Source organism: Zeus faber, assembly GCF_960531495.2.
Source record: "Zeus faber genome assembly, chromosome: 9".
Classification (NCBI taxonomy): domain Eukaryota; kingdom Metazoa; phylum Chordata; class Actinopteri; order Zeiformes; family Zeidae; genus Zeus; species Zeus faber.
In genome coordinates this window covers 11,263,595-11,289,092 of record NC_137197.1, presented here as the reverse complement: position 1 = coordinate 11,289,092, position 25,498 = coordinate 11,263,595, and the positions used below count along the sequence as shown (strand labels likewise).

Sequence of the window (25,498 nt, the reverse complement as noted above, 5' to 3'; positions counted from 1 at the left end):
GCTTGCAGCTGCAGGTACAGCATCTCTGCAGCTCCGCACTCCAGAGCCAGAGCCCCCAGCCTGCAGGAACCTTCTCTGACCACTCTAGGTGAGCTCAAAAACTTTCCTTCCACTTCATAGCTGCAGAAACATATGACAAATATGACACCGATGGCAACAGATGCGTGTTTTTATTTTTTTTTATTTTTTTATTTTTTTAATCAACTCCTGCCTTTGAAGCCATTTCCGTGCAGGAGTCAACGTAAAACGCTTGGAGCGCTTCTTTGGAGGAGATGCGCTCTCGTGGCGCTGCTTTGCGCACGATTAATCGCAAATAATACTAATAACCCAATTAAAAATTGCGGCATCTACAAAGCTCTCAAAAATGTAAAAGAAAGTGTCACGTGAATATATGTATTTAACCCACTTTACTTTTTATCCAGTTTTCTGAACCGTCAATTGTTATCTCAATAAAGAAATAATGAGAAAATATGTCGATATTAAATTTATATTATATTAAACAATATAATATTCTATATATAAAAATACAAACTAAATAAGAAAAAAAAAAAAATATATATATATATATATATATTGTAATGAACCATAAAAATATATATAATAACCTAGGCTCTGAAACTCTTTCATTCAGTCTCTTGACTTTCATTGAATCCGATTCCGCAGACATCCTCCGGGACTCATTTCAATGAATGAATGAACTTTTTCTTGCGAGTTACGAGTTGCGAGTTCAGCCTTTTTTTTATATAAACATCTGATGAGACTCATTTTTTTTTTTTTTTTTTTTAATACCACGTCTGAATCGGTATGAATCGGAACATCTGCGGGCATTGATCAGCACGGAGTGTTTCTTCCTCTGAGTCTCTCCTCGTATGAATGCGGCGCAGATGAAAAAGCCCAAATCAACGTGCAACTTGTCACTGCCCACGTACCTCGCTCCTCCAATAACTTAACCCGCAGTCCCCCTCCCCGCCACTCCCCTCCCCATCCGGACTCGGAGTCGGTGCGCCGACGATTATGCTGCGCGTCGACAATACGAGATAAGCGGAGCGAGTGGGAGGAGAGGAAGGAGGAAGGAGGGAGGAGGAGGAGGAGGAGGAGGAGGAAGAAAGTGTGGCAGATGAGAAAGAGAGAGAGGGATAGAGAGAGAGAGGGGAGCAGGAGAGGTGAGGAGGATGGAGAGGGGTTCTCAAAGTGTGATGGAGGGACCCATCGGGGTCCTTCCAGAGGTTCGTCCCCAGGGACAAATGATTAATAGTTAAACGTCAACATTATTTCATTCTCATGAGAATATGTAGAATATTGTCTGTTTTGACCCTAGTTCCGCTGTTATCGCCGTAACTATAGTATCGACACGACACAAGGCCTTCAATTAGGAAACTGGTTAAATTAAATAGACCTACAATAAAAACACACTGTTTTTATTTGCTTTGTTTGGAGACAAAAAAAACCCGCTCTGATTGTGCTGTGGAGCTGCCGGCACTGATGTCCCGTCATTCTCCTCACAGGCTACAATATTGCTCTAGATATTCTGCGAGCGAGTGCTGTGAAAGCACACAAAAATAATATGTGTGCGCGGCTGAGTGTTTGACCTGCGCGCGTGGATGTAGAGGATTTTGGCACTGATATGCCATCATAAGGTCGCTTCTGAAAAGATTTCCGCTCGTCTTCTCACCGGCCCGGCGGCAAATGGCCCGCGGGCCGGCACCGCTCCGCCACGAGGGGGCGAGAGGGGGCGCCCCCTCTCGCCCCTCGGGGCGCTGAGCTTGTGCCACAAAAAAAATCTTCTCAAAGGAAAAATCTTATCAAAGGGTGTCCGCGGCCGAATGCGTATCAAATTGAGGCTCCTTGAGAAGCACTGATGTAGAGGGTGAAAGTCCAGAATTTCCCCTCAAATTTTGTCCAGGCCTGGTGTTACGCACCGAAAAAGCCCTAAAAAGACGAGGCGCAAGGGATGGCATAATGTGCCATCTCTATTGGTGCGGCCGGCTTTGGTCAGATGGCGCAGCAGGTGCATTGCAATTTATATTTGCGTTAAAACCTATGTTCGCTCGGTATATTCAAGAATAAAAACAAAGTGATCACAAAGAGAGGATAGCTTAATAAGCTTCATTTGGTGAATAAAAATCAGCTGAGTAACCAATGGCCTTTGCAAAACATTAGCACATGGTGGACACAGTGCTCATGATTCATTGCTGCAGTTTATCTTCCTTGGCTTGGAGAAAAAAATCACTATAGCATCAGGATATGGAAATTTTGCCACAGGAGGCCCATTTATTGAAATCTTCATCCAGGGCCCCCTGTGCTCTCCCTGCAGCCTGTTTCTGAGGTCTATTTTCACCTACCGAAAGTGAAGATTTTCCTTTATTTAGTAAATTCTCAAATTTAAGGATACACTGCTATCAAAAGCAGTCATGCGTTGTGGGAGTTGCAGTTGTAGTACCCTGTGCATCGTGGAGAAATCACGTTCACAGTTCACACTGCCCACAGGAACGGTGAGCGCAGTAATTTTAAGTAGCTCTGATTAGGGATACTGCGGTCACATGACGTCACCGTGGTATTGAGCTCATTACCGTCATCGCTCCAAATAAAAATAAATGCTATGAAATAAATCCTGAAATAAATAAACGAGGCAATAAATATATAAATAAATGTCAATATAAATATATAAATGGGTACATATACTGTAGGCCCGACGGACCGGGCGGAGGCGGTGGTGTGCTCGAGTGGTGGTTGCCCATTGGCCCGATCTTTCGTTCCGATTCACTGGATCTTTCATCACTTTCATTGCGCGGTTTCGTGAGACCCCCCCAAATCTTATGCAAAGTTGCCATTTTCAAGGAGGCAAAGCGAGAAAGCTAAACTCCTGCAGCGCGTGCTGCAGGAGCCAGTGCAGGTGCACACTTGCTCCCTCTCCCGTTTGGAAAACAGTACTCCGGTGTGGGGGTGGTGTGGTTTGAGCAGCCACAACTGGGTCTAGGTGATTAGGCCCAGGACTGGTCTGGCTGTACGCCTGTTGCTTGTTAGAATAATCATCGAGCAACAGGTGAAACCCCCATCCCCATACACACACTGGAGAAGAGCCCTTATCACGACTTGTTGTACATCTGCTCTGGGCTTGTTCCACCTAGCCCACTCACGACAATAAACTGGAATATTCTGAACCCCATTGTCTGTGTCTCTGTGCCAGATGGCCCTGAAAACGCCAGTTGGGTGGTGTGTGGCATGAAGAACTGCCACAAGTACCACTCCGTTTTTTTATTTCATTTTGAACGTTTTGAATAGGCTATTTTGGAAACCAGTAAAACACGGAGACAGCCGGTCGTTTAGTCGGCACATTTTAACATCCCTAGTTTATACATGTGTTTAAATAGTATAAGTGGACTGTAAATTCCAATAAAAGAAGCCCTTAATGATTTTTTTCTTTTTTCGGGGGACAGTGCTGTTATTTTTGGCATTAAATAAAGATCTTTTTTGCCTGGCGGGGCTTCTCGCTGGCCTGGCGGAACGCCAGGCCTATACAATTTTAGGGAAAACACTGAAGTCTACGGGAAAGATAATTAAGTTGTTTTTACCTGTTAAAAACACCAAAAACAAGCAAACAACAACAACAGGTTGACCAAGGCTTTGGGTTATTCAAATTCTGATGGTGGGATCAAATTCTTTATATACTGGTCTCATCCCTTGAACACGTATCCACAGTGCCGCTAAATTGAGAGAGTCCCGAGCCCGGTCCATTGGCCCGATCTTTCATTCCGATTCATTGGATCTTTCATCACTTTCATTGCGCCGTGGGGTTTCGTGAGACCCCCCCCAAATCTTATGCAAAGCTGCCATTTTCAAGCAGGCAAAGCGAGAAAGCGAAACCAAAAAACAAACAAACAACAGCAACAACAACATGGTGACCAAGGCTTTGGGTTATTCAAAATCTAATGGTGGGATCAGGTTCATTATATACGAGTCTCAGCCCTTGCACACGTATCCACAGTGGCGCTCAATTGAGCGAGTCAACCTCAACTCAAATGTCTCACACTTGTATACACACATGCCCCCCCCCCCCACACACACACACACACACACAGACACACACACAGGCACACACACAGATGCACACACACTGGGTGTAAACAGTTGGTGATGGATAGGCTGCCCCGCCCTGCCTCGTCTGTTTATGTGTTGATCCGTTTGGCAGGCCCTGCTCCTCCAACCCAGAGACCCCCGTGATGAGTTACTACATGGATTCAGTTTCTTCCTACCCGGCCCTTCACCCCTGTGACCGTCTGGGCGCGATGGTAAGACCTCCCTCATAAATTACTCCTATGTTACGGGCTGTCTGGTCTACCTAACTCACTGCCGGTGGACGGCGGGGTGGGGAGTGGTGAGTAGTTGAGCCTCGATGGAACATGCGGATTCGCCCGTCGAGCCTTCACTGCCGTTTCTCATGTCGTTCATCTTCCCCCTTTTTTAATTTTTCACAGAGAGTTGAGAAATTAATCTGTGAAAAGCTGTGAAATCACTCCCGTAGACTTTGGAGTTGCGCAACCCCCATTGCGCCAAAGCCGTTTCCCACTAGCAAGAGTACATATTGTGACCTTTGGGTCACCAGCGTTGCCAGTATAACAAGGCAATTTGGAATGACTCGGTTAGTGACAACACCACTGGTGAGTCATAGTTCCTCCACGTTCAGCGTTTTTTTCTTCCTTCTTCTTTCTGCACCTCTGTCCAAATGAGAGTGCTCTATGAATACAGAGCTGTGCGGAGATGGCCGCAGCCGGGGACATTGGGATTCCTGTCAGGTGAGCGCTTGAGACGCATAGGCCAAGAAGCGCAACAAGAAATGCCAGCATTTGTATGCAGAACGCAAGCACATTAGGGAGGGAGGCCGAGGTTATATGCAAATGAACCCCAGCTGGTCTTAATAGAAAACACTGAAGGCTGCAGCTTCCCTCCTACTAATTGGCTCAGGTGGCGGGGCTTGCCTTTGAAATTGAGATTACTGTATACCGGGGCAGACCTGGTCAAAAGGTGAGCCCGGGCCAACCTGCTGGCTCTGTTCTCCTGGATTTACATGAATTATCAGAGGGGAGCGCAAAGCTCTGGCGTTTCCTTCCCCCCTCCGTCCCCATATCCCCGTTCGGTTTGCCCAGTGTTCCTCCGGTACCATGCGAGAAACCGATGAGGGAACATTGAGTCACAACTGTCAGCGCCACGCTTGGCTCCAAATTTGAAAGGTCAGGTAAACACCTCCTTCAGTGCGGTTGACTCATGCTTAATATATTTTTCTTGCAATAGCAGAAAATCATTTCAAACAAACCATTTCTAACCCCCCACACATAAGAAAAGTGTTCTTGTTAGCAACAGCATGTATTTACAGTAAACCATTTCTTGGTTCCACTTGATTCCCCCGGAGGAATATCGGTGTCTACAGTCTCTATGGAAGTCCAAAAAGCACCTGTTCCTTTTTATATTTTGTATGTCTGAGCCCGTTGCTATTTTGCCATTACCAAAAGTGCTCTAAATTTAACATAAATCTATCATGGGATATGGCAAGTACACCGCGTTATCTACAGTATCAGTCTACAATAACCCATAAATCATCCATGTGCTTCCCTCTGTGCCTATCTTACTCCTCTCCCTTGCTGACTGCTGGCTGATAGGGGGATGGCGGCGGCCCAGGCAACCCCTGAGAGAAACCCCATAAATAGGCCTCCCCCCCAATCGCCTGGCCATGTAGTCAATCCGAAAAGTTGGCTGGCTACTGATAAACCTGGCAACTCAAGCAGAGACTTACTTATCAGATTAGCAGTCAGTCAGTCTGTCAAGGCAGTCGGTTAATCAGTCAGTCCAGCTGCCAGCCAGCCAGCCAGTCTGTCTGTCTGACTGTCTGTCAGGAATATGTAATGGTCACGGACCCCATTTCTCGGCTCCTGCTTGAGACCAGGGATAGACTGATGGTAACTACCTGGCTTTAGCTGGCATGGAACCCAAGCGGCCTATGCAAAATGCTGTGCCTGAAAGCCTCTGAAAGTCATGATTTCATAGAATTCATAGACAGACATTTTTTGATGTGTCAAATGTAAAAGCCCACTCAAATTACATCACGAAAAGCAGATTTCCTATAATGTATGATTTGGGGTCAATCGCTCTCAGAAAGCACTTCTCATTTCGGGTTTGTCCAGCCAGATTGTCCGTATGTGTTGAATGATTGTATTCGGCAGTAGCTTGATGAATAGGGTGGATGCTATTATATAAGCTCCTTTTAACACCACTATTGTGGGTAAAAGTTAAAAAAAAAAGACACAAGAGTCGAGATTATTTGAAAATCCTTAAAAACAAATCACGTTTTATTGCGGCGGCTGAGAGGTATGCCAGACATGCTTTCGTTTGATCACACATTGAGCCGAGCGGACTATCATGAGAAAGCTGTACAACAGATCTCCAAGATTTTTCTTTAAATAGAAATGTTCCACGATAGCCATTGAGGCTTGTTTGTTTGCTTTTGATGTTTTTAATAGACTAAAAAAAAAAAAAAAAAAAAGATTGACCGGCTAACTCTCGCATCCACATAGAATTTCATATCTCCTCTGGCCCCGCGCTTTAACCGAGTGGGGCCTTCCCCCCACTTTTAGAGCGCCCTCTCTTGTAAACATTTCCCCGCTAACCGGGATAAATCAACACAGCAAAGATAAACCAAATGATTCCGACTTAACTGTGAGAATCCTCTCTTCGAACCCAACTCAAAAATAGCCTCGTTCTCAAGGTTAACGGCCCACTTTCATCTGGATCGGTTTTCAACATCAAAAAACTTTTCTCAAAATTTATTACGCCACTATGTGATATTGATATTATTGCTTAATATAGCAGCGCTACAAAGATGCCCATGTGAACTTCCTTTAAGTATTTGCCAGACTCTCTCTTTGAAATCAAAACCCCTAGATCCTCAGCAGAGACCTTGAGCAGATGTGTATCTATCCATTCATCTGAAAGACGTCTGGTTTCTGTCCCTAGAGGCCGAGTGGAGGTGTTGCCGTGGGACCCCAGAGCAACTTCCCAGGCGTGGTCCACCCCCAGCAGCAGTACTGCCCCTCGCAGCCGCTCTACCCCCAAGACATACCCCTGCAGGAGGTCCCCAACGGACACGACCTCTGTCCCACAGGTACGGCACTGGAGATGTCGCATTCAAAAGAGTGAATGAGCCCCGGAGATGGGAATTTGACACGTGAAACCCCCATTCACCAAACAGCTTTGAATCAGAAAATACAGGGATTTGGGAATGAAAAAAAAGTGCTGTTTCCATGTTTTTGCTCCAGCCATGCTCTCAAATCAGCTGGCTCAGTGCGTGGCTGGAGCAAAAACAGGGCCGAACTTGCCAACCTGGAATTTCACATCGCTGTCAGTTTCATCAGTTGGACCGCTGGGTTGATGAATTGTACTTTCTGAATCCGCAATTATGCAATGTGTGTGTTTGTTTGCCAAAATGGTTACGGATGACAACTTTGGATGATTGCTCATTGTGGAACAGCTTTGAGCAAACCAAAAGTCTTATGCAACCTCTTGCATCTACCGTTTTTGTCCCTGGACACGTTTGGTTCCGTTATGAACCGCCTTTACAGTTGTTACAACAGGCACAGTGCCTCCGTGGCCTGGTGTAATGGGTGTAATGGCTCTCATTCTCAGGGGGATGCTGGTGGTAATGGTAACCCCCGGGGCAATGCCTTTACCAGATGCCTCTCTTATTTCTCTGCACCACCCCCACACACACACACACACACACACACACACATACACACACACACACACACACACACACACACACACACACACACACACACACACACACACACACACACACACACACACACACGCCTCCCTTCTGGGACAGCCAAATGCCCTGAATTTTTCTGTTTTCGCTTCACTCCTTTTTTTTTTCGCTTCAATGAGGTTTATTTAAAACCGGAACATTCCTTCCAGTGCATTTGCCTGTGTTTGACTGCGGCCTCCCCTCGTTCTCAAGAGTGATGGATGCCGGCGGCCGGGGACGCGCGCCACGGGGGTAGGGTAGGGGGCGCCGGGCGGGGGCAGCACCGTCCCCTTCTTCCGTCACCTCCCTGGGCTGGATGCAGGGGGCAAGGCAGGGGTCCAAAGGGCGGCCATCCTTTTCCCAAGCCCGAGGTTCGGGGTCTCGGGGGAAGACGGGAGTGCATGCGGATGGGGAGCTGTGGGTGAGTGTGTGTTTGTTTAGGAGTGTGTGTGTGTGTGTGTGTGTGTGTGTGTGTGTGTGTGTGTGTGTGTGTGTGTGTGTGTGTGTGTGTGTCTTCAAGATGGGAGATTGGATAGGATGGGATTTGATGGGATTTGAAGAAGTTTGTTGCCAGAGACGCGCACAGTCATCTGGATCTCCGACTGCACTGGTCCCAGCGTTAAACTGTTGACATTAACGTTGCGGAGTGGAAAGAAATGACCAGTCTTTGAACCCCCCCCCCCCCCGAAATACTGTAGCTGCTAAGCCACAAGTCCTGGAGCCTCCCCCACCACCTGTGGACAGAGTTGGTGTCAGGCAGTTCCTCCTGGAAGCATCAGATACGGGCCATAATGCCACTTAGCCTGGTTCTACACCAGCCAACAGAGCTATGAATCCACTCTAACACCAGAAACCAGCACAGTACATTTTGATACATACCATAACTGTTGCTTTGGACTTCATTTCTTCTTTTTCTCCTTCTTCTTCTTCTGCTAATACTTTGGTTTAATGTACTAAATGCTCCGACCTAATATTCAATTGCTTTTGTGTTTTTTGATTATACATATGACCCAATCTAACAGGCGAAGAAAGAGTCATATACAGTATAACCACCGTGCAACAACATCTACATTCACTTCGACACTAATTGTTCTGATAACTGCACTCCATCCTTCCGTTTGACTATTCTTTCGGTTTTTACTGTAGCATGGCCACGCCGACAGCTTACGAGCGGTAACTTCCCAGGAATCAATTGCGTCATTCATCCTGTAAAACGAGCGATTCCCATAAAACGACTTTTGGTTTTTACTCGCACACCCTTGATTAACAGGATGAGAGGATTGCTGAACCTTTTATTTCACTTGAGATCATTATAAATACGAAGGAAAAATATACATAATAGCGAAATAAATACCTACATACAAATCAATAAATCAATAAAATAATGAAATAAAAAAATTAATTTTAATATAAATAAAAAATATAATCAATAAAAAAAGAATGAAAAGAAATATAAAGAATACTGCTTTCATTAGCCGAATGGTAAAGTAATAACAGATTTGAAAAAAGACGGTGTTGAACGTAGGCCAGGATGTTCAACGTTAAAAGGGGTCATCGTATGCCTAAGCGCTTGGCGTTTGGGAGGGATTCCAAACCCCACTGTCACACACTCTGGTTCCTGATGGCGGCCATGCCACGAGGTGTGTTTACACTAAAACTTCAGCTCTGTTCAGCACATCCCAGCGCCCCCCATCGTAGGCTATTCAGCACTGTATGTGTGTGTGTGTGTGTGTGTGTGTGTGTGTGTGTGTGTGTGTGTGTGTGTGTGTGAATTCCCATTGCAATGGAAATGTCACACGCCTACCGTAGGTATCTATTCTAAACATTCATTCAGTAAATCCACAGCCTGCATTGTATTACAGCATCCTCTCATTCAGTAAAAGGGCACACACACACGCACGCACGCACACACACACACACACACACACACACACACGCGCACACACATGCACACACACACACACACACACACACACACACATACAGCATCCCCTCATTCACACACATACACATACTCGTTCATTCTTTCTTTCGCTCCTTCCCTCTCTCTCTCCCAGGCGCTTGTGGCTTGACTGTACATTTAAACATGTCCTCCCATTTAGTGGAGGCAAACACAGCTGTGATCAGGCATCCGGGGACCGTTGGCCCTGTGTGTTTTATTTGATGTGATTTGACAGCTGGACGGTGGGAGGAGGCCGTGGGGGGCGGTGTGGGGGTGGGGGGGGGGGGGGTAGGGCTATGAGAAGAGTGGGGGATGAATTTTGAAAGTGCGGAGAGGGTTAAGAGCAGAAAAAAAAAAAAAAAAAGAAGAAAGAAAAAATTCACGGGATCGGGACGCGAGCTGGCGGGACGGGAGGAGGAAGGGGAGAAAGAAAGGGGAGGAGGAGGGGGATGGAGGGGGAGGGTCTGCGATGTGATGCGGAGGTGGGCGGGGGGGGGTCGTTTGCGGCGGGGGTGATATGTGATAAAGGGCACGTCCTCACGGGCGCGGGCCCGTTTTATTTTTTTTTATTTTTTTTTCTTTTTCATAAAAAAAAAAAAAAATTCTCCTCTATTTTCCAAAAGTAAACAGGCGGCCCGCGGGGGTCTGGGGGGTTATGGGAAAGGAGGAAGCGGTGATGCTAATCAGGCCGCCGCACACTTCCCCCCCAGCACCCTCCTCCCCTCCTCCAACAATAAAACAAAAACAAGACGGGGGGAAAAGGCGGAAAAGCAACAGACCATACTGGGGAAGTGGGCGGGACGCGTCATGGTTAAGCCTCTGTCCCACCACCCAAACTGAGATCACCAGGTGGGCCGCGCGTTAGAAAATGAGTTGATTAGTCGATTAGTCGATTAGTCGATAAGACGTATTTTGAGAATTCTACATTTCTTTCTTTTTTTTTTTTTTTTAATCAGACACACACATGAGAATCAGATTGGGTTTTTGAGGAAATTCCAGGTACAGAAAGTTGAAGATCCACATTTCCATGTTTTGGCTCCAGCCCCTGCACTGATTCAGCTGGTTCCACGACTTGGATCTCTGAGCAAATCCACACGATCGACTCAAATTCCCGGAGTGGAATTTCCACTTTCTGAAACGCCCCCCCCCCACACACACACACACATACACACACACACACACACACCTCTGACAACAACTAAGCAGCCCCCCCCACCACAGCGTTTCACAGATAAGGCTTCCAGATTATTCTGGGAAGTGTGAGCTCGGCGAGTTCCTCTTGATGACAAATGACGAAGCACTTTGAGTTGCAGAACACGGCGTTCTGCCCCAGTAAGGGCTGATGAAGCAACACGTGCCAGCTCATTGTGGAAGGGCTTGTCGGACATTAGACGAGACAGTGTGCCTATTGTTTTAATGTTTTCGACACATAATATCAATTTTACAATTGACTGGAAGGACTGGGTGGTGGTGGTAATGCTAAGGTTGAATATTAAATACCTCTGTGTTCTGATTCAGGTAGCTGGGAGCGGGTCTTATCTCGCAAAAAAAAAAAAAGATTTTTCAACACCAAGGGTGAAGTTATTAGATATCGTACAGGATTTTTTTTTGGACAAATTAAATAATTAAGTTAATGTTTAGTTGACCTTAAATCAAACTTTTTATCAAAATAGAAATAAAATGGTAAATAATAAACAAACAAATAAATCAATCAATTAAATAAATAATGAAAATATGTGATAATAAACAAGCGAACAAGTAAATAAATAAATGAATAACAATGTAGCATACGTACATACAAAGATACATCCATACATACAAACATACAAACATACATACAAACATGCATGCATACATACATACATGCATACATGCATACATGCATACATGCATACATACATACATGCATACATGCATACAAACATACATACATACATACATACATACATACATACATACATACATACATACATACATACATACATACATACAAAGATACATACATACAAAGATACATACATACAGACATACAAAGATACAAAGATACATACAAACATAGGATACATACATACATACACACACTCATACATACACAGAGCCAATACTGAAGGGCAAGAATTGGAATTGCCAAATATATGCAGAAAAATATACATAACATACATCAGTGTTATTCAATGTACAACGAGTTGTTAAATGCTAAATTGTAAGGAACAAATTCAAATGGGAGGCAGGGTCATTATTCCACCCCTGCCTTTTAAGTAGTCGGCGGTAATGGCGTTTTATCTGTAAGCTCTTTAGCCGAGAGAGGGAGGGAGGGAGTGACAGGGGGAGGGCGAGACGAAAGGGCGGGAGGTCTGGGAGTCAAAGGAGCTAGGGGGGGTAATTGAATTATCCGCACAATGGAGTGAAGGGGGGCACGTGGTGCCGCTAATGGATCAAGAGATGTCCTTTTTGCAACGCTAATTGTTCAGAAAAGAGCTCTGCCTTTGTTCGGGGGGGGGGGCACTTAAACGTAAGCACGCGTTCGGGGTGCGTGCACGTGCACACACACACGCACACACACACACACACACACACACACACATATACACACACACACACACACACACACACAAACAGGACTGTACACACAGATGCTTTCATGCAGGAAAACAACAGCATTAAAGTTAAAATGAATCTCTCTCTCTCTCTCTCTCTCTCTCGCTCTCTCGCTCTCTCACACACACACACACACACACACACGCACACACTAATGTGCCGTCTAACCCTGTGATCTCAGCAGGAGTGTATCCAGCCCGTGGCATCATTTAAAGACAGCAGCCTGTGTGTGTGGACAGACAGGGCCGGGGCTGTGCTACCGACACGGAGTACCCCACTGCTTTACTGTGTGTGTGTGTGTGTGTGTGTGTGTGTGTGTGTGTGTGTGTGTGTGTGTGTGTGTGTGTGTGTGTGTGTGAGTGCGTGCGTGCGATACGTGCACATAGGCTTTACTTAAATGTGTGATTCTGCCTGTGGGTTTTCACCAAAATACTTGTTTGTTGGATGAATGTCAGAACTAACAGGCTGGCTACATGCTCCTAGGTAGATAGAGTCTACATATTTAATTCTACATATTTTATACTACATGTTTTATTTCACATATTTTATTCTACATTTTTTATTCTCTATATTTAATTCTACATATTTTATTCTATATTTTCGATTCTTCATATCTTATTCAACATATTTTATTGTCTTTTACTGTTATTTGTGAGGGACGACAGCTCTGTGTACATGGTGAGTATTGTGTGGGAGTAGCTTTGGAGGTGAAGCAGTAGCAGGTGTAGCCTAGGTCGGGGGCGGTCCAGATGCTGCTTTGGCTACGGCTGCTCACACTCAAGGCTAATGTGTGGAGGCAGCTCGCTGTCACAGCCATGGCAACAGCCCACGCCAGGTGAAGAGGAATTAGAAAAAAAAAGAGCAAAAGATAGCGAAACGGAGGCGGACGTGTTGACCGACACGGGACGCAGCTGCTGGAACCAGAGGCGTACGAAAGAAGCAGGGTTTCCACCATCGGAATACAATGGAGGGAGAAAGAAGAATGGGTTCGTCTGGAAAAGGGGGGGAAAAAGGCCGCGGTGATGGAAGCGGCGCAAAGGGAGTTGAAGCAGAACTGAAAACACAATCGACAACAACAATTTAGTAGAAGAATTGACTGTTCAGGCCACGGAGGGTTTGGTACTGTGCTCTGTGTACCTGGCAATACATCCCCTTTTTCTAAGATAGCTGGATGGATGGACAGATGGACGGAGGGATGGATGGATGGATGGACAGATGGATAGATGGCCAGACAGATAGAGAGTTGCAGGGATGGATGGATGATAGACAGATAGATGGACAGATGGATGGATGGATGGATAGATGGATGATGGACAGATAGGTAGATGGACAGACAGTTAGAGAGTTGGAGGGATGGATGGATGATAGACAGATAGATAAATGGAGGGATGGATGGATGGACAGATAGATGGACAGGCAGATTGATAGATGGCAGAATGGATGGATGGATGGATGGATGGACGAATGGATGGACAGATGGACGGACAGATGGATGGAGGGATGGATGGATGGATGATAGATAGAAAGATCGGCAATAATAGTTAAATAGATAGGAACTGACATAATGAAACATTTGTCAAAACAAAAATATTGCCGAATGAAATGGCATTATGGGATGTATCTAAGAATTTGCTGTAAAATCTGCAATATACAATGAAAACGAAGAATGAAATAAAGCTAACAACAGACCAGAAAAAAGAACAATGAGCAATAAATAATTGGCATTATAAGGTTGCCCAGTGAATACATATCTACGCATCATACCCTCTATTATCATTTTCTTTTTATAAATCTGAGATTTCATCCAAGTGGGTCCTTGAAAATAGTCACCTGGAGCCCCCCCAAAAAAAAGCCAAGGAGAAGAGGCTCTAAGAGGCTCCACAGAAACGGAGAATGGCTCCACTGAGCGCTCCAGCCCCGGCCCTGGAAATTAGTCAGCGACACCGTTAAGCCCCCTAATGACCGCCCCGCGGGCCCGTCCGCCCCGTCCCCCCCGTTACCCGGGAGTTCATTAACACCCCGCTGTGAGGGGGTGGCTGACCCGCTGGGATCAACTCCCTCCCCTCCATCCCGTCCTCCGCCCCGGCCCTGAGAAGGTGAAACCCGAGCCGCGGCTTCTCGCTAATGGCGCCGCCGTTTTTTTTTTTTTTTAGAAATCCATACGTGATCGATATCTCTGGCTCTGGCTCGGCCCCCGTCCACAGCCATCATCTCCATTTGGAGATGCATGCGCGTGCGGCGCGCACACGGCGGTATCTTGTTGACTCGCGCTGTATCGACTTACCGCTAACAAGGTTTGCTACTTTGAAACCTCGGTGGATACATGGGAGGAAAAGAATGAACAATAATATTAATGAGGACCGATGCATTTTTATTTTTGGATAGGTAAGGACATGCATCGTTAGTATAAAATATTGAATATTTTTTTTACACTTAAATTGTATTTTCTGTTATATTTAATTATGTATTATTTATGAATTTTATTTATTTATTATTGTTATTTTATATTTATTTATTCATCAATCACTTTATTTTGGGGAGGGGAACCAGGAACTGGGGCGGTCCCCCGAGAACCAAATACCTTCAAGGGCTTTATTTCTGGTTGTATTCGCACCGGCGGGAGGAACGCTGAAGTGACGTCAGCCGATGGGCTTCCAGCATGACTTCCGTGTTCCGTGTTGTATTCGCTCTGAAACGTTCACTTATCTCACCTCATCAGTCCACCAAAATCTGAATCTTTCAGATCTACAAGACCTCATTTGAACGTTTGTTCGGAAGTTTGTAAGGCACGCGCACGCATCGGGACACCGCGGGGGGGCTTGTCAATTCATTCAATTGAAGCCAAAAAATTAAATAAATGAAATAATAATAATAAAAATTGTATTTTTTTATTGTTTTTTTATTTTTTATTATTGTTTATTTTTTTTATGACGGCTGAGTGTATGTGGGCTGGTCCGCACTCGGAGCGATGCAACTGGACCGGGTGGACTCAGTCCCGGGGACCGTGGACTCACATCTGGACCAAGCAGCGTTCACTTACGTCACCCAAGGTTCCTCTTGTGCCGGTTAGTCCGGAGTAGGACCTAAAAACGGTTCCTCAAAACGCCGTTCTAAGAACTCCGAACCTTCCTCGTTCCTGCAGTGTGGGCGCAACAAAAGGGAGGGGTCCTCCAAAGGTTCTTGGAACTGCGAAAGTCCCCGAATGCATTGCGAAGCCACAACGTTTGTTTTTCGGGGGGTTTTTTCCCCTCCAATGGCTGCCTTATCCTTGTCTTCGCCTTGCTTCACTTTCTTACTTGACAATCTTTGCGTCGTTGCCGGGAAAGCTGGACCCCAGCACCAACAACGGAAAGCTTCTGAAAAAGTTCCCGTAAAAAAAAAAAGGCAAAAAAAAAATGCCAGCTAAATAAAGTATCTCATACAGGACGACTAAACGAAATCATTTCAGGGATGACCAGTTTGACGAATCTCCGGGAACGGCGGACCCCGCCACGGGAACAGCCCGTAGCGCGGCACATACAGAACACGAGCACATGCAACGGCAGTGTCCGAGGTAAACAGACAGGGGATAAACACCAAAACATGGGATTTTTTTATTTTTATTTTTATTTTTTTAAACTTTTTTTTTTTGATAAAATAATCTCACGGATTACCACTTTAAAGTTGAGGTGAAGAGCGCGAGAGAGGGGGAGAGAGGGAGAGAGGGAGCGAGGGAGAGAGGGAGAGAGGAGAAGGTAATTGAATTGTGAATCACTCCAAACACCGCCCTCTTTTTACTTCTTTTTTTTTTTTTTTTCGATGAAGGGAGGAACAACCTCCTCCGAGCAGAGAGAGAGAGAGAGAGAGAGAGAGAGAGAGAGAGAGAGCGAGCCGCCCAGACGATCATAAGGAAGGAATGAGTGACTGGGGTGGAAGAGAGAGAGAACGAGGGACCGTGAAGTTTAGTAGTAAGTTGTATTATTGGGTTTTTTTTTAAAGATCCAGATCCCCCGCAGCAGCAGCAGCAGCAGCAGCAGCAGCAGCAGCAGCAGCAGCAGCCGCAGCCGCAGCCGCAGCAGCAGAGACCGGACCGGGGACTCCGTCTCTCCATCCGCCACAAACTGTTGTGGAGATTTTTATTCAAATAAAGGGACCGATGATCATGACGGCGGCTGTCGATATGAAACCGACATTAACGATCATAAAGGCTGAAAAGATGGACGGTGAGTAGGGGTCGAACCGGCGCGCGCGGACCGGTTTTTTTTTTTTTTTTATTGTGGCGGTTTTGACGTTTTTTTGTTTTTGTGTTTTTTCCTCAATCGTTTCTTTGACGTGACGTTGTTGCGCGTCAACGGAGTTGCCAGCCGGCTTGTAACGGTGACTGTTTGGTTCTTGTGTTTTTTTAAGAAGAAATGACATTAAAAAAGACAGTCGGGTTACACATTTTGACAGCTATGATATATTATTATTATTATTATTATTGTTATTATTATTATTATTATTATTACATTACTGCTTATTATGATCTTTTGTTTTGCCAATGCCGCTTATTTCTGTGCGCGCAGACTCAACGGGGTTCATTTGTGAAAGTGGAGTGTTGCATCGGAGACCTATGGAGAGATGTGTCTAGTTGTGTCCCATGGAAGTTCGTTTTATTTCAGTTTCGCCCAACGAACGTTGCGTGAACCTATAGAGACTGCATGTTTACACTTAACCGCAAAGTAAGGGTTTTTTTTTTTTTCTGTTGTGTGTGGGTTTTTTTTTAGTTTTTCCATGTGCGTCTTGTTTTATTGTCCACAAACGATTTCTCAGTTATGTTTTAATGGTCGTGTCTCTCAGGGACTTGTTTTCATCGGTCAAATGCACATACAGTAGACAGCAATGCATTTGTTTGGGACTTTAAGCGTCTTTCACTCACAGTGTAAAATACTGCAACTGACTAATCTATGTATAGATTAATTTCCATTTGCTCACCCATCTCTCATCCACACCAGAGGTTCAGACCGTGGGAGACTTGTGCCTTGTCATACCTCCCACCTTTCACCATCGTACAGCCCCACTATCACTACATTCTACCCCCCTCCCACCTCCCCTCCTCCCCCTTCTCCCTTTTCTCGACCAACTCGCTCTCTCTTGGTGTCTGAGCGGTTTGGGCAGAGTTTCCAGAAGGAAGGGGAGGCAGGCTGAGGGTGATGAATCTGCAGTCCTGAGGCTAAACCTCCCTGACCCTTGCTGCCTGGAAGGCTTGGCTGCGCTTGGCTTTGGCTCGCTCCGGGGGTAGTCCGGCCCAGGGCATGTAAACCAACGTCCACTCGTTCCTTCTGAGGGCTTGAAAACTTATGTGGTTTCACATCCCTTTTTTTATGACCCTATTCTTTTACACAAAGGCTTTTTATACTTAGCGTCTGCCTCGGGCTCGCTTGCCTTTATTTATCATCTCTTCTTCTATAGCGGCGGCTCTTATGCTGGATAGTTCACGCAGGGTTGGGCCAGCTGTTCATGTGGGAAGGCATTGATATGGAACGGTGTCAATCTATTAAGCAGACCTGAATATACAGGGGTGTGAATTGGCTGCCCTCCTAAACACCTTCTCCTCTCGAACAATACCTGCAGTCCAAGGCCGCCAAGAGGCAATTCACAAGCTTAGACAAACACATTTTTTTACGTTTCATGTACACGCCCTTCTGTCTCTGTGAACCTGCCAGATAAGGATTGGTAATCCAAGCCTCGCTTTGCTTGTTTTGATCGAAATAATGTTCAGTTCCAAAGCATTAGGCGGCAGAGCTTTCTCTCTGCCCACCATCCACTGAAATGGTTAAGCACTCTCTCCAAGGTCAGAATGCATTTGAAGATGTCTAATCGGTTGAATTTGAAAGCAGTTGCTGTCCCAGCGGACATGGTAATTCTACTTTCATAGCGAGCGTTGGATTTGAGCATTTTGCGATAAAGATTTCGGCTAGATACTCAAGTGGTTTGAAGCCCCCTCAAACGGTTGTTTGTTTTTCTTTTTGCGAGGGAAGCTAGTGTAACTAGTGTCGACTTACTGAAGCCCCTCTATTCTCTCTCCAACTGAGGTAATTCCTTCTCAAACACTCGCACACCGTCAGGGTCAGAGGTGCACCCAAACAAGACTCCTAACATTCCATGTAGGCTTGAGTCCTCTGCTAAGTGTTTTACAGTAGAGGTTTCCACATGCAGCACACTCATTCGCCAACCCAACACAGACCACGATAGCGTTTTTTGTTTTTTTTGTTCTTCCTTCTAAAGTGCCGTGTAGCCATAACAAAGACTTCAGCGTTAAGAAAAGCATTGAAGCAGCATTAAAGAAAAGCATTGACGATGAGGGCGATGGCTTCTGGAGATGGGAGGTGTTACATTGCCAGATGATAGCCAGTTATGAAAGGGTTGATGCCTCTTTCTTTCTTATTTTGGTTAGTTTGCTTTGAATATCTTTGTTAAGACTCTGGCCAGTCTTTGCTTTTTATTTTTTTGTCAGTCATTTACAGTACTTGTTCTGTGCGAGCGGTTGCTCTTCCAGGTTGAGTTTCCATTCCTCAGACCTGCGGGTCGGGGTTCAGTGGCTTACAGGAATGCTCGGGAACATGCCCTGCTGGGATGGACTGAGGCAAGGTAGGAGTGAGCGAGCGTGGGGGAGTTTCACTTGTACCTGATTAAAATACACTTGCCTGTCATGACTGACATTCCTGACAGCAGTCGTTTTTACCACCCATCCCCATTCCCTCCATGCCACACGCCAAACCAAACACTCCCCCAGCTCCGAGCCCTCCACTCTCCCAAGGTGCCCTCAAGGAGTCAATACTGTATGTGCGGGGGGGTTGGATGTTAGTCTGCCTCGGGTCTGTGGTTGTTACATAAACTTCAGGTTGTTGCTTCGGTTTGTCGTGTCAGCACTCTTTCAGTAGCACTGTGCAATATATGCCGGTGTTGCATGTGCGCACGGCCGCTTGGCAGCTGTGCAAACAGCCATCCAGGCGATCCTGCCTCCCTGTGATGTGGGCCATCAGATTTGGCGGGCCGAGCGGGGGCGAAAGGGTCCGTGTTTCATATGATGTGAGACGGAGTTTAAAAAGTAAGGCTGTGGTTTGTCTATGGTCATGCCCCTAAGGGCGATGCCCGCGCCCTCAATGGGGCTCACACATCGTTACGCCGGCCGGACCGTGGATAGCCCGAGTGAAACGAAAGTCTGTTTCCACAATGACCATGTCTGTCCCTCGATGATGTCACATCATCACATCAAACAGATTATCCCCCCATTCGGTCTTTCATTCACTTTCCTCATTCATCACCACTACATCAGTGTGAAAACCATTATGGTGACTTGTTTCCTATCTGGATGCCTCCCGAGTGACTGCGTGCCTCAGTTCTGCCTTATAAAGGTTAGTCATAAAACAAGGCGTGTTTGCGCCAGATACAACAGTGGGCTAAATAGCAAGCATGTGTAGAGGGAATTTTCAAGGTGTGGCCCATGTGATGGTGAATCGTGCACACAATGTGTGAACCCTTTTTCTTCTCATGAAGATTAGAGTACGAGTCGGCATGCGTCTAATGTATGGTTGTAGTGTAAATTGGGTATTAGAGGTATTTTTTGCAAAACATTCATTCATAAAAGACTGCGACCAAATAGACGGTGCGGTGAAAGCCTTCTTCGACTGGGGAAAGAAAGACATTCTTGAGTTTCCTGTTAATTGATTGCCTCCAAACAATTGGTCCATGATTTATTTACGTTCTGCTTCTGTTCTTCCACGCCCCCACCCTCCCCCACCTCACCTCGGTGCTTGATGGGGCGTCTTCCTGCTGCGTGTCTCCGTGTCTGTCTCATCCAAACTCACTTGTAATCACTGAGTCACAACAGCAGACGCATGCTGCACCACACGCCACTGGCTCCACCAGACTCTTTCAGTGACTGGCTGACTGGTTAACAGAACACCCCCCCGCGACTCCTTCTTGCTCATCTGATTTAAGTGCTTATAGGCGCCACTGCCTCATTATTACAACTATTTTGGTCAGCTGGCTTTGGCGATTGCTCCCCAGTTGGGCCAGTTGCTTACAAGGTCCAGGTGTCTTCCCCTTCCCACCCAGGTATCTTCCCTTCCCTGTGCCATCCCTGTGTTTTTGCACTCTCCTTAGTCTTAAGAATATGCATAAATCGCATCCCAATTTAATAATTAGGCTAAGGGAGACTATATATGTCAATATCACTCCGTCATTGTATGGGCAGATTGTCTTTTCACAGCACAGGACACCAAGGAGGAAGGGCAGTCCCAGACTGGGGAGGTGATGCATTGGTTTCCTATGATTTACAGGGAAATGGGAGCTGCGTGCGTTTCGACAACAAGGGGTGAGGGTTGGGACAAGGAGGCTGAAAGTTTAAGCGCTGCCACTGGAGTGAGAGCCATGGGTGTCGGAGCAGCTGGATTCCTTAGCCCTGCCTGGAATCTCGAGCTTTGTGGGCCTTCGGTTCCTTCAGTCATCAGCAGCGGACCCGGGGGCCTTGGAGCTAATGAAAGCGAGACTTTGACACCATTCTTGAGCCATCACAGTGCTGCTGGAATACGGTCCGTCGCCTGTTTCTCATAATTGCCCATTAGTGAGGCCTTTTTCGCGCTGTCTCAGACCTACGTTTTGTTTTATTAGGACCTGAAGGCAAGAATGACAAACATTGAGAAAATGAGCAAGAATTTAATGACGAATGTTGAGTAAATGAGCACGGTTTTTATAAGATGGCCTGATTGCTTGTGTCATGAACAGTCACATGTTAACCACAACTGTGTCTCCTCTGAAGTCCAGTTGGTCTTTGATGGAATGAGTCACAGCCTTTTTGTGTGAGTATGTGTTCCTCTGTCCACATGCGCGTGTGTGTGTCTCAATGCATGCGTGCACACACTAGTGAAATCTCCATCTCCTATTGCAAAACAGCAAAGTTGTGCTTTTCCACAGTCACGATCAATCAAGGGTTGTATCTTTTGATCAGAACATTAGACCATAGCTCTCATAGTGAGTCCTTGTTAAGAAAGAAATTATAGCTTGCACATACGTCTCAGATCAAGCTTGAGAAAAAAGGGTGACGAGTGGCAGCCAGATGTCTGATGTTATATGCTTCAGTCTACCATGAAGCATCTAGCCTATGCTTGGAGTCCGCTCCGTTTAAAATTGGGGGCTTATTAATCACCCTGAGAATGAAACAATTTCACCACTTGGACCGTGAGTCATTTTTGGTCACATTAGAAGGAAACAAATAAGCTGTGAGAAGCACTTTGCCGTTTTGTAAAACACTGGTAAGAACTCAAGGCACGCAACACTAAAACACTGTGGGCTTTAGGGAATGTATCAGTACCCATCTGTTGCTCATAGCTTGCCCTCAAACAAATGTTGAGCATTTAGATGGATGGTCTATATAAATGGATCCAGGCGTTACAAGACATGCGTGCTCGGGATGTCACAAGACTTTGACACTTTGGTACCGATTCGATACCAACATTGCACATGATCAAGGGATGGCCATAGATGCCCAAAAACCATCCAGTGCCACCAAGCGCTCCTCCCGAGACGAGGGCACAGCAAAGGAAGAACTCAACCAAGCAAACGATTATCCTCAAAGTTCTCATCATTTTTGGTAAAGACAGCTGGCATTGCTGTGTAGCCAATTGTGTTCCGTAGTCACAAGTGATAAACCACCTTAAGTTTGTCATAACTCATAGTGGTCTTTCGTTCAGTCAAGTGTCTCATCAAAATACGTTTGCCTTTAAAAATATACATTTTCCAGACTAAATTTTCATTATTGGTCGCACTGATTAGTGCACATAACGAGATGTGTATGCCTGTATTCAGGCTTAACCAGTGCTAACACTGGTTTACTTGCATAATGGCTAACTATTTGATGGTTATGCACCATTTAAAATGTAAAAGCTACTGTAGCTGTTATAAGTAATTTCCTATGTCACTTAATGTACGCATAATTGGGTTAAATACTTGAAGCTATAGGCTTTGCCACTGATCCAGTAATTTGTAATGTTCATACAAATCTTTTTGATAAAGAGCTGTGTGCTGAAGTACACCGGTATTGTAACTTTGGGAATCGGGTTTTGAGAATCATGGAATTCCACTTGGATCGCCTACCAAATTTCTGGTTTCGTGAAATCCCCAATTTATCCTCCGGTGTAGTGAAAGGAGAAGTCACATGATTGTTTTTCCGTGTGTGTGTGTGTGTGTGTGTGTGTGTGTGTGTGTGCGTGCGTGTGTGTGTCTGTCTGTGGGTGTGTGTGAAGCCTTTGCTGTGTCCTGTACAAATCTGTCCCACTTATTTCTAAAAACCCGGGCTCTGTGGAATGTTGCAGCTTGGACCCAGAAATGAGCCAGGCACAATTTTTTTGGGGAAAAAAAATGTAACGGCGAGTGTAAACTGTTTGTCAGATCTATCGTGTGTTTGGTTTAACACCTAAACAATTCCCCTGGAGCATCCCCGGTCTGTTTATGCCCGGGCCTGGGAGCAAGTTAACACCACCTGCACTTTCTAACACAGTTGTAAGTCCATTTCCTGTTTCTGCCGCAGGAATTTTTAGAGACTATTAAAAAACAACATAGACACATATAGCAGTACTATTCACATATTCATTGACTGCCTTCTTTGTCCACAGTTAGCATGTTGCACAAAGAACCGTTGTGGGAGGAAACATTAGGGCCGTCCAGTCAGTAGAGAAAACTTCTTCTGAAGCGGCCCGCTCTGTTTCGGTTCATTCCTTCAGCAAGAAGGGAATTTCCATGAAGCCGTCAGCCGGACTTCATTCAGTGTTATCCAGCATAGGCGTGGCGAAGGGATCAATTCAGAACCTTGAGGTAATGTCATAACAAAGAACCGAGACTTTGGGATAGGCCAGGAGGAGGTAATGCACTTTCCCATCATAAGCTAATGCGATTTCAGAGATGGAGATAGGGCGGAGGGAAGACAGCGAGAAGACAGCTATGGGGGCATTAGTCTCACTTACTGTCTAGTCCGGTAGCCTGTTTGTCTGTGGCGGTGGTGATCGCGAACCCTTTATTTTCACGGCCAACGACGGTTGTTGGCAGTACTAGCGGCCGATCCTTAGCGCAGCCTCTTACACGACCGCAGGCTTTGGATTCGAGGGAGCAGCCAAATGACAGCGCTGGAGGCCTAAGAATAGAGCTGGTGTTTCGCCGCTGCTCTGCAGGATGACTAGATGGCTCCAACCCAGGCATCGAAGCATCTTCACATTAACTCTCTTATGTTGGGAGCCGCTCGGGTTCGGCCTGAGCGCTCGGCCGGTTAGCGGGTCTGCTTCTCCTCCACCTCCGCTATTCCGGGGGCCTCGGCCCTTCGGATGGAAACCCAAACAGGGCAGCGGCTGGCCGAACAAACGGCCCACTCAAAACCACTCTTTCCTCCGCTATGTTCTCCGTCTCTCTGCAGCGCCCCGCCACCAGTTTATCACCCTGTGGCGCTGAATGGTCTCCCTTCATGTCGGTAGTTTATGACCCCGCTTTCTCAGGCTTGGGGGCCAGATAGGGATCTCCATCAAAGGCGCTCTCAGACACCACCGTCACCTCTGGTCTGTCGCGGGTGGACTGAGCCGTGTTTAAAGAGCCAATTACAACTCGCCGGCAGCCAGCTCGAGCCTCACCCACCCCCCTTTAACATCTTTCTATGCACCTCGTGTGACCTGAGCAATATTAGCTTGTACGTATGGTGGTTGGTATGTATGGAGGTTCATTTAAAAGTCCAACGGAACCCACAACTCTCCTTACTTCCCCACAGGAAGTGGCAACTTCACCATAGGAAATGGACTCTTACGTTGGTAAATAAAACCCCTCGGTGCTCTCTGTGTGTGTGTGTGTGTCTGTGTGTGTGTGTGTGTGTGTGTGTGTGTGTGTGTGTGTGTGTGTGGGAGAGAGGAATTGTAGAACGAGCTGGCATTCAGATAGAAATAGCTCAGCTCTCGAAAGTGAAAAAGTATTGCATTGTTCACATATGCAGTGTTGAATAGCCCCCTTAGATGGAGTCTTCATTTGAATCTCAGACCCCACTAACTTTTCTTGACTCCCACGCACACTAAACTCTGCAGGACTATTTATAGTTTGATGCCCTTATAGAAAGCGCATTGTCTCCTGTTTGCCGGGGCCTCGTTGCCTGCGCTGCTTGTATGGTTGCATCACTCCAAGCGGAGGCAGTGGCTCCAGCTTTATGAATGAACAGAGTCTCTGCCAGAGGCTGGGAGATGGCACAGATCCCACCGTGATGTCACACACCAGAGATGATGAGAAGAGAGGGAGCTCTATGATACTTCCCATTCACCTCCCTCTCTCTCTCTCTCTCTCTCTCTCTCTCTCTCTCTCTCTCTCTCTCTCTCTCTCTCTCCCTCTGCATTGAACCCCTCGTCTTTTCTCTCGAGCGCTCCTGTCCTGTGATGGGATCACGTTACAGCTCGGTGAGTCATCCCCCAAGCCCATCAACCCCTTACCCCTCCTCTTCCACAACGCTCCCTCTCTGCTAACTCTACCCTAACCCGGCATTGCCCCACCCAGTCCAGGCCAGTCCCACGCCACCGCTTCCACAGACCTCTGCCCCAGACACAGAAATCCTCCCAATTTCACACCTTTGCTCCGGCACAGAGGCAAAGAAGATTGCTAATTTGGCTTAGTGTGTGTGTGTGTGTGTGTGTGTGTGTGTGTGTGTGTGTGTGTGTGTGTGTGTGTGTGTGCGTGTGTGTGTGTGTGTGTGTGTGTGTGTGTGTGTGTCTGCGCGCGGTGTGTACTGTACATGTTAGCACATTAGTGTGTGTCATTTTAATGACGCACTCCTTGATACTCATGGTTCCAATAGCAATATTAGATACAACACAACTTTTGTGTTTCCTTTAACTCTGTTCAGTTACGTGCAGACATGTCGTCAATGAAGGCAATTAAAATTCAATAAAATGGCTAAGAATTTACGACTGCAAAATACAATTTTTCATGAAACTAATGTTTTAGTTGGAGGCCATAATTTTCAGGAAACCAGATCAAAATCACATGAAAATATGTTGATCTTTGAAACGTATCGACATTATCAGGAAATCTGAAGTTATGGGCCAGCGGTAATGCACATATCAGTGGGAATCCCAAGGGAGATTACTCATACAGTGACATCAGAGTCGGGGCTGATCAAT

The 25,498-nt window shown here is 46.1% G+C and overlaps 1 protein-coding gene across 2 annotated transcripts in view; it reads left to right on the top strand.

Moving 5' to 3' along the window:
- ets1 (v-ets avian erythroblastosis virus E26 oncogene homolog 1) overlaps positions 1-25,498 on the top strand; it is a gene marked incomplete at its 5' end in the record, with an annotated part of 40,295 nt that continues 14,797 nt past the window's right edge. Inside the window, 3 exons of one of the 2 annotated variants that reach the window (XM_080007200.1) lie at positions 1-88; positions 4,190-4,289; positions 7,006-7,153. In XM_080007200.1, the coding sequence (XP_079863326.1) occupies positions 4,221-4,289; positions 7,006-7,153 (217 nt within the window). Of the gene's footprint in view, positions 89-4,189; positions 4,290-7,005; positions 7,154-16,473; positions 16,541-25,498 lie in introns of those variants that run through there. The other variant, XM_080007201.1, reaches the window with a different exon arrangement.